Raw genomic sequence first — 17,184 nt, 5'->3', positions numbered from 1 at the left:
GCAACGGCGGCCATCTTGGTTCTAAACAAAGAAAATCAATACTTTTTATTCTTCATGCTGGCTAGAACTTTTCATATGTCTTGTGATCAGAATGTGTAAAAGTCAAAACATGATCAAATTTATGGGTTTTCCCCCCCTGGATACGCTTTTATGCTCACCGGGGAAATATTTCATACGGGCGTCCACCATTGTTACTAAGTTACCATGCGTCGTTAGGAAGTGAGTGACATTACGACTGTTGAAGAGTATTTCATTCCTTTTCTATACAATAGCCTAAATACATATTGAAGTGTTAGTGTGATTCATATGAGGTGAGGATAAAGACTACCTTAACTTTAGACAAATGCCTCACATATTTATCTCACTGTAAGCCCTTTTATGCTGGCATTATTTTGGGGGGGTTCCCAATGTTAAACATTTCAGCTATTTTTCCGTGATTTTTGTTACTTTTCTTCTACTGTAGAAAAAACAACAAACTATCTTGACCATGATCACCTTCACCACCATCACATCGTGATTCCCATCACAGATTTGTCCAAAAATCTTTCACTAAATTTGTTTTTGAAAAGTTGGCAAGTCTGGTTTCTAGAAGGATAATGAGTTTCATAAACTAAAAAAATAAAACAATGAAATTTTAATATTTCTGATCAGTTCAGATCTTAATTCACTTTTCGACACTAGCTTCACCTTAGCATAACATTTGAGGCATATTCCACCAGTGGGGCAAAGGTAGACAAAAAGATAGCTTAGCTGGTGTTTCATATTGCACAAGCATTAACTAGCCTATTGATGGTTGGGTAAAGTGAACTCCCAGTCAAGCTTTCTTTCTTTGTCTCACTTTGCCTCACCTACAGCTCAGATTGAGGCGGTGTCTTACTTATAAGTGAGTATTTCTGCAGCCTCCTTGGCAGGTTTCTTGCTTTCTTTGTCCATGACGAGCTCTATACCAACCATCATGCCTAGTCCTCTGGAATGGAAATAAATCTATTTTTTTAAGAAACATCCGAGTCCATTTCACAACATCAGCAAACACTAATTAATAGTCTTATTTTCTAAACTTCATTTGACACAAGTTCTTAGGAGCTTCTCCAAAAGTTTGTAATATTTGGGACAATTTTTTTTTTTTGTTGTTTTTTTTTTTTGTTTAAATTTTTAACAAAGACAAAGTGGAAAGTTAGGTTCAGATTAATATAAGCGCATCAACATTCAGATGCAAGGAAAATGACTTATTAATTGTCAACTATAAATTTAAATCTATATTTAGAGGAACATAATATTCCATAAGTTAATGCATATGTTGCTGCTTGTAGCTCGAAAAAAAAAAAAAAAATTATAGTCAAATGGAATGGAAGCTCTAAATTAATCAATGAAGACAAATAATGTGGACATTTTGTTGACAAAGGGGAAACCCGAAACATCCACATTATCCGTCTTCATTAGCTAAATTGAAGCATCCATTTCATTTGACCGTTTTATTTAAAGAAAAGATGAAGAAAAGCATTTTGTGTTACAACAAGGATGATCATCCGACAATTTTCTAAGACCATACCTTACATCCCCGATCATAGGGTGCAGAGGTTGGATAACCTTGAATCCTTCCTTCAGACATTTCCCTACACTCTTGGCACTAGACATCAACTTCTCGTTCTCTATCACATCAAGGACAGCACGACCCACAGCACAAGCGACAGGATTGCCACCAAACTGCCAAGCAAGCCAATGCAATCTTATATCAAATCACAATCACGTTTGGAAATAATACAACATAGGAGCATTGTTGTTATAAAAAATGTTTTAAAAATCCCTTTATTCATCCCAAAGGGAAAATTTGTCCGTAATGTCTCTAATCACAAGGGAAACTGGAAAAACTCAAGTATCAGCAACTTACTCAAGGTCACACAGTGCACGAGTTGAAATTGGGTACCTTCTGGGTATGAAACAAAGACCATGCCACTGTGCAAAGATCTGCCTTATAATATTTCAAGTTCAGTTAACAAAACTTCCCCTCCTCCTATTGATTCAGAAGGAGGAGAAAGAGCAGAAAGAGTAAGAAGAAAAGAACAGGTGAAAGACCTCCCTCCTCCCCCCCCCCCCTCCCACACAAATGTACATTTACAATAATACTCTAAATTAGTCAATTTAGTGAAGAAGAGGTAAATGATGATGATAATGATGATGATAAAGAAAATGGCAAAAATGATGATGAAGGAAGAGGAAGAGGTTTGAGAGCACGGTGAAATTTCTAGGGACAAAAGAAGGGAAATGCAAATTACCGTTGATGCATGGTCTGCCAAGCTCTCTGCAATCTCCTTAGTGGTGACCACAGCGGCCAAGGGATAGCCATTGCCGATTGGTTTTCCAATAGTCACGATATCGGGTACCACCCCTGTTACAATACAAACAAGAATCTTAAAAACGATATGAATACAAATTTGTTTGATCTTAGACCTACTAATTTGTGACAACGCTCTTAACGTTATTAGATTATCTTTTGAAGAGTTTCTGAACAACAATTTTGAAGCAAAAATATTTTCGTAAATTTTCGTCAGAACAATGATATTGAAATATTGATATTTTGTCTGTAACATGTTGGAAATCACTCAATAATAATAATAATAATAATAATAATAATAATAATAATAATAATAATAATAATATTAATAATAATAATAATAATAATAATAATAATAATAATAATAATAATAATAAGAAGAAGAAGAAGAAGAAGAAGAAGATGAATACTTTACACTGTCTATATTGCTTCAAATTTTAACAAAATATTCCATAGCATTTTAGAACCTCCAGAAATATAAATTTTCTCAACATTTTCATTCTTATTTATCTCATTATATTTTGTTATCCATGACCCTCTCATAACATTAAAGTAGTCCTTCAGAGTCATTTGACCCATGGAGCCAGAGTTTATCCCCGTTTCTATAGTGTGAAATGAACAATAGCAATTGCTTGCTACCCTTCTGACAGGACACTAATCTATCACAAAGTACTTTCCACCAGATCTAACAGAGTCAGCTACGCAATCACTGCTGGGTGGACAGGGGGGGTGTCAGGAAAAATCACGACGTGCACCCGGGATTGATCTTGGTCCCTTTGAATGTGAAGCGAGCACTCTACCAACTGAGCTATAGAGGCCCCCTCTCAAAACACTACATCGCAAGTATGAAAAAAATAAAACAAACACCTATATGTGTCCTTACCATGGTACTGAAAGCCCCAAAAGTTTTCTCCTATTCGTCCCAGACCGCTTTGGACCTCATCACAGATACATACACCTCCTTCCTCCCTGACAAACCTATGGTGAGGGATACATACATAGTCATAAGACAGGTTCTTGTGGTGGTGGCAGTGGTGTTATTTGTGCTGGTGGTTTTGCTGATGGTGACAGAGATTCTGTATTAATGGTGATGAATGGTGACAATGATGATGATGATGATGTGGTTGGCGCTGGCTTCCAGCGACAACAGACGTGTTGTGAATGTTTACGTATTTTCTATTTATTATTATCAATAATAATGATGATGAAGGTGATTTGGTTGCATGGATTTTTACTAAAACTCACTCACCTGTATACATATTGGAAATAATGTGGTGGGGGAACAACCATTCCACACGATGAAATCACAGACTCTGAGATGAAGGCAGATATCTGAATAAATAAAAGTAAAATATGCTGCATAATTTGGACACGAAATGTATGGGATTTTTTCAAAAACAAATCTTTATTAAGATGTGGATTAATTTAATGTAATTCTATCCTGAAGTGTAAAAAAAACAAAGAATCTATGTTGTGAAATCAATTTTTCTAATGGATAAAAATCTAATTATAATCTAAATAATACTAAATCTCTTTAGTAGTTTCTTATAAGAATAAATGAGTCAAGCTAAAAATGCATCAAAGACCACTCGTGACGTAATCGTAACTTTGGCTTAAACAATTTAAATTGACGGTCAAGGTAAGCAGTCATTTATCGAAAATTTAATGACTTCTGACCTTCACCTTTTAAAATGATTTTCCATACACTGCACCGATTGGAAGTTGTACTGAATCAACGACTCATCTTTTAAAATAATTTTCCATTGCTCCACACAGAACTGAACTTGTATGGAGTTAATATAAACAAAGGTCAATAAAAGGTCAAAAAGTGTATATTCATCAATGACCCTGTATGCCTATTTCTTTTTTCTATTAGTCACTTATTCTTTCAATATCTAATTTTCCCTTCATCTATCTATTTTCTTCTTTATTATTAAAATAATTTAAAAAAAAATACAATTAAAATTTTAAAAAATAGAATTGCTAATATTGCTCCATTTTAAAAAAAAATGATTTACTCACACCACGTCCATCATTTTTTGCCTTCTTTAAAATCTTGTACACTTCATTGGCGTATAAAATACCTGGATTGTTGGAATCCTTCTCAAATTTTCCTCTGAATGTTTTCGGTGTTGGTACCTTGTGAAAGAAAAAAAAAGTCAAAGGCTGTGTAAGTTGACAGTTGCATAACATGGGTTCATTTGATAAACACGAAGAAGAAGAAGATTTGATAAAAGTTGGACACATCCTCAGCCTCCAACTCACCCATATACCCATGTCCATGCAATGAAAAAATGAAGAACACATCTCTCACTGCTTATATTATTTGTTCTTTACCAAAAAAAAAATTGTTTTTAAATGATTTAATACTTGCATCTGAGATAATCTTTTTTATCACGAATCTCCTGAATTGCATGAAAAAAAAACCCAAGAACAATCTACCCAATTGTTCAGACTGTGTCTATCCAGATTTCACAAAGACATGACCCTTGTGATAAGCTTATTTAAAATTCTTGATTTTCCTTATCAAAAGGAAGAATAATATAATAGAACTCAACTAAAACCAATAGTATGCAAGCAAAGAAAATAAATAAATAAATAAATATCTAAATACATATATATTGAATCGTGTTTGATAGAAATATGGTACGGATAGTGCTCGACATGTAGCAATGGAGAGAATTCTTATTCTAATATTTACCACAATGTTGGAGTCAGTCTACATCGGTGTTTCAGGCCTTTTCAGCCATCGTCAGGACTGTGTGTTACATGAGTTTGGTTTGTTGTCAAACCAAACTCATGTAACACACAGTCCTGACGATGGCTGAAAAGGCCTGAAACATCGATGTAGACTGACTCCAACATTGTGGTAAATATTAAAATAATATATACATATATAAATAGCTGTTGTAATAAATAAAATTAAAAAGAGAACAACCCCCCCCCCCCTTCCGCAAAAAAAAACAAAAAACAAAAAAAAACAACAAAAAGCAAACGACGAAATAAAACGAAACAAAAATGAAATCAAAGATTTAAAAATACATACAATATGGACCCAATCTTTTTTCTCATGGTTAGGATTCTTTATGTATCTTGAAGGGCTGATTTCCATTAAAGTGCCTAGGTTTCCATGATATGCTCTGGAAAATGACATTATTAAAAAGTTGTTGACAGAATTGAAGGAAAGGAACAAGGATCTACAAGACACAGCAAAATCATTCTTAAGATTAAATCATTCTTCGAGCAGAACAAAAATTATCGATCTCTAAATGTCGGTTCACTCCCATACATCTAAAGGGTTGATACGCATAGAGGTGGAATGCACGGGAACACCTCAAAACTTGTTCTGAGAGCAGTAGTCTGCTGTCCTACATTCATATCTACATCACTGATCAGAATTCTGATTTTGAAATGTTTTGCCATTTTCATTTACTGAATTTCGACTGTTTTGAGGCGAATTCATATAGTTCTCTTGTGCATGTACCATATTTAATTTTTTTTTTCTACAATCATAGCCAAAGAGCAACGATTTCAAACATACCACATGCAAAAAATATAAAAGCTGCATTTCTTTGGGGAAAAAAAAAAGAACCACAAGGAAAAAATATATATCTAGATTTACTCAAGATGCAGGATTTCAATCCATGTTTACAAACATCTTTCATTTAATGAGTTAAAACATCTGTATTGAAGTTAAATTCCAAAAAGTGATGGTGTGCTGATCAAAACGAAACAATTTTCACCCATTTTTCTCTAATCTTCTTATGAAAATATTCTGGTGGAAAAAAAATCTAAATTTAAGCAAAATAATCCCTCAAAAGATCAAATACTAAATTTATTGATGTGTGATGGGTCTATCTTTAACAAGACTCCAGTAATTTACATAATATAATAGTTCGTAAAAGATATGATTAAATTATTGAAACATATCTTTAGCTGCAATTTTGAGTCAGTAAAGCCCCCCCCCTGCCCCCCGCTCCTCCAAAAAAAAAAAAACAAACAAACAATCAAACAAAAAACTAACAAAAAAAAAAACACAACTAAAATATGAACATATTGAGAGATGAAAACACACATGAAGTAAAGCTTTCCAATAGGCATAGTCATGATAGTATCAATTTTATTGATATGTGCTCACCCATCCATGCATATAACATCCTTTTGTTTTGTATAGGCTTTGGCAAGACGAAGAGCTAGATCATTTGCCTCAGATCTGATTTAGAATAAAAACAACAACGTAGAATGTTTTTAATAGAGTTTTTAGAGTAAGACATTTAAAGAAGAACTAGCGTAAAAACGTATATTCAATTTTTTTTTAAAGTGATGAATAAATAAAATAAATAAAAAATAAATTAAAAAAAAAAAAAAAAAATACAAGATATTATTAAAGCACCAATTTATTTTTTAATGTACCAAAAACGAATTCACATTGCAACTCCCAGATAATTTCAAATCAGTTCTTTATCTGCAATTTATTAACAAAATAAATGACTGAGTAATTTCACCTACCCAGATGACACAAAGAAAGCAACACACAATGAATCAGGCAGCGTGTTGACAAGACGTCGTGCATACTGACTTGTTTGTTCATTGAGAAAACCATAGCTTGAAGTGAGTTTGGCCATCTGCTCTTGGCCAGCTCCAACAACATGAGGGTGGCAATGGCCCACTGTAGAGTGACAAGATTGTTACAATTTAAATATGACCTTATATATGAAACATTCCTATATACTCACAGTGCTCAATGAAGTCATTTAATTGGTTATTTTATTATATCTAGAGTTGAATTGTTAAAATACAAGGAAATAATATCAAAATAATGGCAAAAAAACAATCTTTCATTATCTTTCTGTGCTCATTAAAATGTTTTACTCCTTACTCTAACAGGTAACATAAAATCAAATAGCAGGCCATAAAGGCCAAACCAGATTTGAGACTCTAGTTTTGAACAAAGTTATGAAAATTCTCTTTTTGAATTTTGCCAATAGACATTACTTGTTCCACATTACATTAAAAATAAGACGTAGAGAAAATCTAATCTAAATCAAAAATGACAATAAAAATTATGACCATAATGAGTGCTGAAATGGGGGATGTTTATTTTCTTTAGTTTACATTCAAGAATGCCTAATCCACATTAAAATTAATTAAAGGCCTATCAATAAATAAATAAATGAACCACATAAGAAATTTGTCTGAATAATCTGAATGAACAGTTCAAGTATTTCAGCTTTTTTATTTGCTGCGTAAAAGGAGCATGTCTCCTTGAAATAGTGATGCAACTTCAATGAGATATAATTTCCTATTTTTAATCACAGAGGCTTGTTCAAAATATTCTTTAACATGAATTTATTGACAAGCAGAATGAGAATGAATAAAAGTAACCAATAAAAAAAGAACAAGCTATATTACTGAACTGAGCTCCTACCATGTGAGGTGTTGTTGATACAGTCTAGAAATTCCTGCCCGCTGTCATCGTACATGTATTGGCGGGATGCTTTGATAATTTTCAATGGAGCCACTTCAAAGTGGAGTTTGCAAGACTTCCTAGATTTCATTGGAGTAACAGAGAAGAAAAACATAAATTGATAGCATCAATCTTGTAAAAAAAAAAAAAGAAAAAAGAACGAAAATAGATATTCGGCTACAGCAAACGATCTCTTTTTCCTTCTATCTTCTTGTATATTAAAAGGGCAAAGATAAGGGTTTTTTTAAAAAGTCATAAAAACACCAAGGTAAAATTCAGTGTAGCAAGAATACAGCATTTAGTGGGTGTCAAAATGTAGGTACTGGCAAAAGTACTGACCTACTTGACGATTCCAAAGCCAGAGTACAGTGGCTATTTACCCCAGATTTGAGACATTAAAGGTGGTTCCACACAACACATAAAACTAAATGCACAGTACAAGACAATTGAATTATAATTTTATAACTGTTTATTACTAATCTTAAGAAAAATAAAAAGAAAGAAAGAATAATAGTCAAATGATACGAGTGACAACACAATATATGAAAATATTAAAAACGGTGATGATAAACATAGAAATCTAAAAGTTGGGGCCCCTTATCTTACTTAATAAGATGAAGACATGCAATGAATGATGAATGAGAATGAAGATGACGATGACAATCTCAACCTTATTATTGGAGTCATTCCATGTTATTGGTATAGGAGTCCATTTTATCATTTTCAGTTTATCTACCACACTGTTTCCGTCACAAGTTCTCTTTATAGTCAAATAAAATTGTTATTTTCACTCTTTTAAGTCCAGGTATGAAAGGTCACTTGTATAAAGTCTGGATTTATAGCCGGGGTTATCCGACTCTATTCATAAATAGAGCCTTCAAACAAAGAAATTTCACTGGCATTTAATATTCAAAGTTAATATATTACTTCCGAAGTCAAGTGAATTTCTACAAAACAGGTACCACTTTTGTGAGTCTCAGGGAGGACCTAAAATGTCTCTGCTCTGCTCAGGCTATCGAAATGGACCGACTAAAATTGGAGAAAACCCTCTTCCATCTATTAAAACTAATGTCTACCCAATCCATGTCATAGGAAGTAACTCAATGTAACTCAGGATCAGTCAAGACATTCTCTGTTATTCAGTCAGTCCTCAAAAGTGTCAGGTTTCCCCCAAAATCACGATAATGAAATACCCGTTTTTCAGAACTTCTTAGAAAACTTCTTTACTCTATAGTTAATGGACTAGTCTTCCTACTGCACTATCTCACCTTACGTCGCCACTCTAACCTTAACCTTAACGTAGTAGAGGTGACAGTGTAATAGTAATCTAGGATGCTTTCCAAATGAAAAGCAACAATTTTAGACTTAAGAAAACCCAAAGGTAACATTACAAGAAACAAGCATCTTAATTCAAATAACAAGCGTTTTGTGACAGTGGGAAATGATCAATTACTTTTTTAGTTTCAAAGAAGAATTTTAGTCTATTTCAGAGTACTGTGCCAAAACAACATAATGTCTTTGCTTCAATACAAATGGCAACTCTATTTTGTTTCTGGGGCTTTAAAATATTAAAAAAAAAAAAATAGAACATCAGTATAGTGTATTATGGGACAGCGTGGCTCAGCGGTATGGTCTTTGCTTCGTACCTAAAAGGTCCCGAGTTCGACTACCCGCCACGTTGCGTGGCCTTGAGCAAGTCACCTAGCCTTAGCTCACTTTGCGGTGCTGCACTGCGGCTGACGCCTGGGTTATTCCAGTCTTTCCTTGGAATAGACCATAAAGAAAAATTTCCCCTTAGGGATGAATAAAGGGAATTTATTTATTTTATTTATCATACATATTTATTGCAATCACTGACATCAGGAGATAAACTTAACTGTTATTGATTTATTTAATGTTCTACCTCTCGAGTCCCAACAAGCTACTCCACTGACTTCTATTCTACGTACTTGTTGATTTGTCATAGATATGGTGAAGAAATTGGCCTAAAATGTTATTGACCTCGTAGAACAAACCATCTTAACAAGTCTAAACCTCCAATGTCGCAAAAATAAAAAAAAATAAAAAATAAAAAGTGAAAACAAAATTTTGTTAAAGATGCAAAGCAACCTTCCCAATACTTTTCCAGTGTAATGGTTACCCACCCCATGTAGCTTCTTCTCATTTGTAAGGTTTGCTTCAGAGAAAACAATTCAGGCATTGTGACGATGGATCCTCAAAAGGGAGACAGCAACATGCTGAAATGATTAAAAAGGAAATTTTTTTATTATCATGTAAACGTTTAAATGACGAATGTTAAAACACAAAACTTTAAGTCAGACCTTTCATTCATTTTATGGTTATCGCAGCCTACCATTTTAATCTTGTATGAATTGATGAAGCAACAAATTGGCCCCAACAATCTTTTTTAATGATATGTTCATTTACCTCTACCGATGCCTTGATTCTGCACCAATTTCACACAAAATTTCAATATCAATTCAATTTTCAGTTCCTGACACATAATACCAAATTGTCATGGGCAATAAATAATGAAATGTAACTGAGTTGTTATTATCAAGCAATGAAAATCACCAAAAAATAAAGAAGAATAGCCTTCCCTCTTTCTTCTTCTCTTAAAACTAGCATTTACATTTGAAATCATTGATAATCTCAACATCACACTATATTAATGACTCTATACATATCAACATAATAAGATTTAAAAGTAGAAGAATAAATCACAATGGTAAATATGAATTGTAATGTAATTGAAATAATCTAATAAATGGAAATTTACGTAATAACAAAACTAATAATAATAGTAATAATAATAATAATAATAATAATAATAATAATAATAATAATAATAATAATAATAATAAATAATAATAATAATAATAATCATCATCATCATCATCATCATAATCATTATAAATGAAAAAAATAATGACAATCATAATGACAATTATGATAACGATGACAATGATGATGATGATGATGATGACAACGATGAATATGGGGATGACAACACGAAATGGTGACAGCATGAAGCGATTTATGCAGGGGTAGTCCTACACCGTCAATCTACAAATAAAATTTCAAAGAGAATTTCCAAACCAGGATATAATTATTATACAACCACTACTAGTATGGTCAGTATACACAATATATCCAAAAAAAAAAAAAATTGTATTTTAACATACAACACAATAACATTTTAAAAGAATAAATATATAGGTACTGTCAACCCATAAATTTCTCTATGAAGATCACCTGACAATGTTTTTTTTAAAAATAGAACATTGAGAAAAAGCCAAACAATCTGAATTCTGAATTATAAACGTAAATTTCATTTGGATTTCTGCTTTATTCAGATTCCAAAAATCTCTAAGGAATCTAAAATAAGAACATTTCAACAATATCATAGAAATCTATATTTTATAATAATCTTGTAAACTAAGATTCATTGTAGTTAAAAAAAAAAAAAGAAAACAGCAAGAAGGGAGTTACAATAATCAAGACAAGACAATATCAAAAACAACCATTTTGAAAGCTAAAAGTAGGCTGCTTATAAGCTGAAATACCTCAATCTGGTGTTATTTCGGGGTGAAACATGCCAAAAAGTCAATTTAACGCTATAATGATCAAACACGGGAAATCTTGGTTCTAAGTACTTTTTAAAATACCATAATATTAATCCTCATCAAAATGACATAACTCAACCCATGTCTGATAAATTTGGTTAGAAAATTGATTTTCAGCTCCTTAATCATCCTGACATAAATAACCCTTTTGAGGCAAAGAATCACAAATGTTTTTTATAACATAAACTTTGCAGTTCAGGTTTATGATTATAATAATTATATAATATCAAAATCAATGTGATTAACATGATACGTGATATGATTCTGAAAAGCATAAGTGGAGCAGTCATTGATATATGATTAGAACGGTGACAAGGAGTGGATTGTGCGGGGGAGTGACAGATTTTGTGGATGGGTTAATGATGCTGGTAAAACCTTGACATTTATGAGGACATCTCAAGAGACGTTCCCTGGGACAGTCTACTACAAACTCATTTTCTTACTCTTGTTTCTGCTGATCAGTTAAAATAAGTTAAATAAGATAAATCATTTTACACTCGAGTGTGGTGAAAGAGTGTGAGTAAAAAGCCTTTTCCAAGGACTCAACTATGCACTGCTCAGAGCAAGTCTCGAACCCTGAACCTTCCGGTCCAAAGGCAAGTCTTACCACGAGACCGCATAGACGACCATTTATGGGAAGAACGGTTTCCTTCCAATGATTAAATTTTGTTGGATATCACAAATATGGCCAAAGTCACAAGAATTAATGTACACCATGTTACTCATTTTTTTAAAAATAAATAAATATATATATATATATATATATTAAATATGTATATATCATACATATATAAAAGAGTAAATCTTATTTTAAATTGATATAACATTATCACAACAAAACCTTCAGTTATTCAAAATTAAGGTAGAAAAAGACTCATCAACTACCTGGATTGGGCAAGGTCCACAATAACTCATACCTCATAGTTCAATCAAGTGAGTTATTGATAGAATACAACCACCCACAATCTTTAGTCGACAAGCTCTTTGTTGTTACACAGCATCCAACCCCTTTATCCATCACCATAAACTTGGTCTACGACGACTAGATTATAATTGACCTTGAGTGTCAGCCATTAGTCAATTCTATTTTCCTTTATCTAAAAAGAACATGGTTGATATCATAATTCTGATTGTAAACCAATTCTCACTATATTATTTGATCCAAAAAAAACTACAAGCTTTTTTTACACGTGGATTTGGGTGAGGGTTGCAGTTATTTGCAGTTATTAATTTATTAGAATTGAACTCAACTGCATAGTACCAGTTGATAATTCATTGGAATTTTTTCTTTATTTTTTCTTTGTTTTGTTGGAGTTTTTTTGGTGGCTGTGGTGTTTTTTTTTTTCTTTTTCTTTAACTCTAGTGAATGGTGTAAAACACAGCGAAAAGATCATTTGATGAGTTGTTTGTTTTGGCAATAATTGTTCCAGATAAACTGTCAGTGGAAGGATTATATATAGGGAAGTTGAAATCGGACGTGAAGTCATTAATGATTGTTGATGGTAAGCAAGGATAGTTGGCAGAGGTAGGCTAAACAAGAATGGTAAAATGGCAGAAAGCTTAAGCAACTGAACTGATAAAAGCACACAACAGGTATAGATGTTGCACGGGCACTTACCAAAGAGGAGAAGAAGAGGGTTAAAGGTGAATGATGGAGTTGTTACTGAAGTTGCAAAATGCCAGGGTTCGGCAAGTTGTTTATGCTTTGTTCTTGGTTCTTAGAAACCAAAGTAAACCCATTCTACCTACAAAGTGAAACTAAAGTCAAAAGGGTGGAAAAATAAAATTTGTTTTTGTAAAATTCTTTATGTTTTTAAAATTAGGATAAACTTGGGAATCATGGTTCTTACAAACTACATGGTTTTGGCAGTCATCTGTTGTGGAATTCCATTCAATAAACAGAAAAGGGTAGCACAAAGTTAACCTACTTCGGTACACAATAGGCAATAGGTATAAAAATAATAACAACATTCTTTAGTATCCGCAGCTCACCAGCCTAAAATAACTTAAAAGTAACTGGTATAATTCATTATGTAGAAAAAAAAAATCCTAAATTTTCTTTAGGTTTTTGACCAGAAATTTGGTGTAACGAATAAATTGTTATTTGAGCTCAGGTGTCTCTTCTATAATATACAGTCGACTCCGCTTAATCACACACCCTTGGGAGTTCAGGTTAGTGTGTCGATTAAGCGGAGTGTGCGATTAAGTGGAGAAGCTAAAATATAGCATCTAAGCACCAGCATTCATGTGCCATTCATGAAGGACCTTCCTCTCTGAGTTTCTACGGGCTTAGGAACATCATGTTCAAGACATTAGACTCATTAGAAGGGTTTTATTTATTATATTTATTTTTGTTTTTGTCTTTATTTTGTTTGTGTTTTTAATTTCTTTTTTTTATTCATGTTTCATCGACAACAAAATGTGACATTATTTTTTGTAAGAATAATAATCATGAAGTGTTGATTGTAGTAAAGCCCTGTGTCATCTGCATTGTAAATGTCATTAGAGTCGTACTGCTGAAGAAGTTGTTTCAAAACTTCAACACTCCTTTGACTGGCAAAAGAGACATCACCATAGTGTTTTTCCTCATAATCTTTTTAAAACACGACATTCTGTCGACCTTACCATCTTGAGAGCCAGCCTTCTGATGGGGAGAAAGACGTACATTGAATTGATGCGAGATCAGTTGTGTTTTGATTGTATCAATGTGGACAGGAACCGTATAGATCAATCAAAAGATGAGATGAGAGTCATCTCTGTAATCCTATATTAATTGTTTACAGCCCAGTAGATAAAAACAATGCAATTGAGTGGTCAGACAATGTAAATAAACACATGGCATTGGGTGGACTGCCATCACGTGCCACATCTTGTGATGCAAACAGCAAGTTCTGAGTCAATTAGTTCACCGTGTCAGGTAATCCTTTGATGTCAGTTAACAAGCATTGCGTGTCTGACCTAGTCGGGGTCGAAGAGACAGTGGAATTGCGTTGAGGGGAAAGCTTTTTTCACGCGTGATGCAATATTAATGTGCAGAAACTGTTCAATGAGAAACGGATTTTCAAAAATTTATTTTCTTAAAGATATTTCTCTCCAATCAAGGTGTAGCGATTAAACAGAGAAGATGTGCGATTAAGCAGAGCGATTATATAGAAAAAAATTCAGTTTTTTGGGATCGTGTAGAGTATAAGGGGGGTCTGCGATTAACCGATGTGTGATTAAGCGGAGTGAACTGTATTATCTTTATTCCCCCCATAATTGATCTGCCTTGAACTCTCTTACTGTCAACGAATGGGGTGATAAATTTAGTTTTTACAACTTAATGTAATAAGTTTTCTTTCTTTTTTATTATTATCATTATTTTTTTTTGATTGATTGGTTCAAATTTAAGCGACTCATATCCTTTTCAATGATGTGGTAGATATTTTCAATCTAGGGGGCAGTAAGATAAAAAGATCAATCAACATATTTGAACAACAATTATTTGGATGATTTTTAATTATTGATCATTTAAGTTAATATGAATACTACTAGGGTCAAATGAATATCGTGAAATGGTTCTACCACTTTCGTACATTGTGAAATACTAAACATAGATATATCATATATTAGATAATGAATTCAATATCTCCCAAATAAAAATAATTAATTACAATTCACTTAGGGGGGAACGAAGTGTTTTCATTTCGAGTCATTATAAATATAAGATTATCTTACTAGTTTTTGACTACATTCAGCTGCTCCTCATACATTTTATCCCATAGTTTCAATGCGGTCATATTTGTTATGATTCCTTAGACATGAGCCATTGAATGATATAACATCTCTGATCGAGTTACTTAATCACTTAATCACCGTTGGTACGTCACATTCTGGTCAGGTCATGTCAATCTGATCTATAAAACCATGTCAAATGAGACGAACGCATTCTTACTTTTAAATTTGAACACTTATACAAAAGGCTGCAATAATTAATCCAATATCACAACAATAAAATTAATCTCAACGAACACCTGTCTCTCTTTTAACGCAAGGCTATCTTAGTTATAGGTCTTGGTTCACAAAGGTCAATTACATAATAATGTTTAGGCTGAGTTCAAGTTGTTCTGCTGGCTATACAAGATACAAAATACTTGTAACATGTTATCAGTATCATAATACAAATATAACTAGAGCAAAAGATCCAATTCCCAGCTTCATTAATGTGTAATTGATGGATGGACTACCGGACTACGCCGGAGTCTACGGTACCGAAAGCCGAATGATGAGAATGGAAATAGAAAGTCGGGGAAGGGTCAAGGTCTCGTCAACGAAAACCTATCTAAATAGACCTAGTCCGTTTCACAAGAAATCTAGCATGGCCCAAAGAAGAGTAAAACACAAACAGTATAAATAGAAATTTTAGATTCGAAACTTTTCACGTTACTAACCTGTCTCTATGAAGGGAATATAGTTCAAAGAATTCACGTCCCTCACTCTATTTCGATTTGATTGACCCAGTTCTTCCTCTCCTCTCTACCTACTTTTCTGAAGGGTCAAGGGCGAAGAAGGTCAGGGGTCAGGAGAGAGAGAGAGAGAGAGAGAGAGAGAGAGAGAGAGAGAGAGAGAGAGAGAGAGAGAGAGAGAGAGAGAGAGAGAGAGAGAGAGAGTTGGGCTGCTATGAATGACCTATAAATTATGGTAAATTATATGACTCGAGCAAACCCACCCACCCATTAACCCTCCTGCCTGGGCCTGGCTTATATGATTATTACCACCTTGCTTGACTGCATACTGCATAGCCATAGCCTTCGGCGACGATGGTGTGCGACCCAGGGTTTCAATCTGACAGACCAATTTCTATTTTAAAAACAATATTTTCAGACAAACCTTCCTTTTAAAAAAGACATCATGGCCCATAAGCCCGCCGATTTTCTCTAAAAGCGAAATACACAACGATAAGGTGTCCATGTCAACACACGTAAACACACACGTGTCTATTGTCAACATGGACTTCCATAGCCCCTTGACGATGTCCACAATATGAAGAAAGATAACGTGACTTGATTCAAATATATACAAGATTGTTACTATTGATTCATCCCATTTCATCACTTCTCAATTGTATTATTTACAAATCAGATAATATGACTTCATCACATTGATGTAAAGCCGTGATTTTACAAGCGAGTATTAAACACACACACACACACACACACACACACACACACACACACACACACACATCTAAATTCTTCGCTCGCGAAGCAGGCGTCCCGGCAAAACCAATAATTTGTTCTCTCTGTGTGTGTGTTTGGTTTGTGTGTGTGTTTTTTTAAGGAGTTATTTATTTATTGTTTTGGCTTTGCATGTAATGCAGTATCTGCAGGTGTAGTTGCTGTGTTGTGTGCGGTCCATTGTGGGGACAACGGAAATACCTACATTGTTAGGGGCTCATGCAACAAAGTTAAATCAAACCCATAAGTGTGTTAGGTTATCAAATGGGTATTTATCTTTGTTTGTTTTAAAGGGTTTTACGGCACTTGCAACACATTAAGGTCATATCAGCGCCAGTAAAAAGGAAGAAAATGGGAAAGCATTAAAAGTTCTAGAATTACAATTAAAACACACAACAAAATGTAAGACAAAGGGGAATTGGATCAAATAGGGAACAGATGTAGATTCCAAGAGCACACGATCAAAGAACTTAGTTTGAGATCACCTAAAAGTCTCATTCAGACACATGCAGAGGATGAAACCACTAAGAGGAATACACTCAA

General features: G+C 33.6%; 1 protein-coding gene across 7 annotated transcripts; it reads right to left on the bottom strand.

Annotated features, from left to right (window-relative positions):
- Window positions 1–873: 873 nt before the first annotated feature.
- On the bottom strand, window positions 874–16,086 carry LOC144973528 (ethanolamine-phosphate phospho-lyase-like). Of its 7 annotated transcripts, none has more exons than XM_078916057.1 (13): window positions 15,856–15,962; window positions 13,044–13,170; window positions 9,944–10,036; window positions 7,761–7,879; window positions 6,842–7,001; window positions 6,471–6,545; window positions 5,379–5,472; window positions 4,355–4,471; window positions 3,582–3,664; window positions 3,216–3,310; window positions 2,274–2,386; window positions 1,550–1,704; window positions 874–967 (listed from the first exon to the last, which is right to left on the bottom strand). In XM_078916057.1, exons 3-13 carry the CDS (start codon window positions 9,997–9,999, stop codon window positions 874–876), a joined length of 1,161 nt encoding a protein of 386 aa, XP_078772183.1. In that variant the 5' UTR covers window positions 10,000–10,036; window positions 13,044–13,170; window positions 15,856–15,962. The 7 variants fall into 7 exon arrangements, with proteins under 7 accessions (XP_078772183.1, XP_078772180.1, XP_078772181.1 ...); XM_078916054.1 differs by having other exon boundaries at window positions 13,044–13,183; window positions 15,856–15,937; XM_078916055.1 differs by lacking the exon at window positions 15,856–15,962 and adding an exon at window positions 15,143–15,467 and having other exon boundaries at window positions 13,044–13,183.
- Window positions 16,087–17,184: the final 1,098 nt, after the last annotated feature.

Source organism: Berghia stephanieae, chromosome 5, assembly GCF_034508935.2.
Source record: "Berghia stephanieae isolate SIO BIC M18660-M18661 chromosome 5, UCSD_Bste_1.3, whole genome shotgun sequence".
Taxonomy (NCBI): Eukaryota; Metazoa; Mollusca; class Gastropoda; order Nudibranchia; family Aeolidiidae; genus Berghia; species Berghia stephanieae.
Note: the sequence above shows the minus strand (reverse complement) of the source record. Positions and strands in the feature narration are given on the sequence as shown.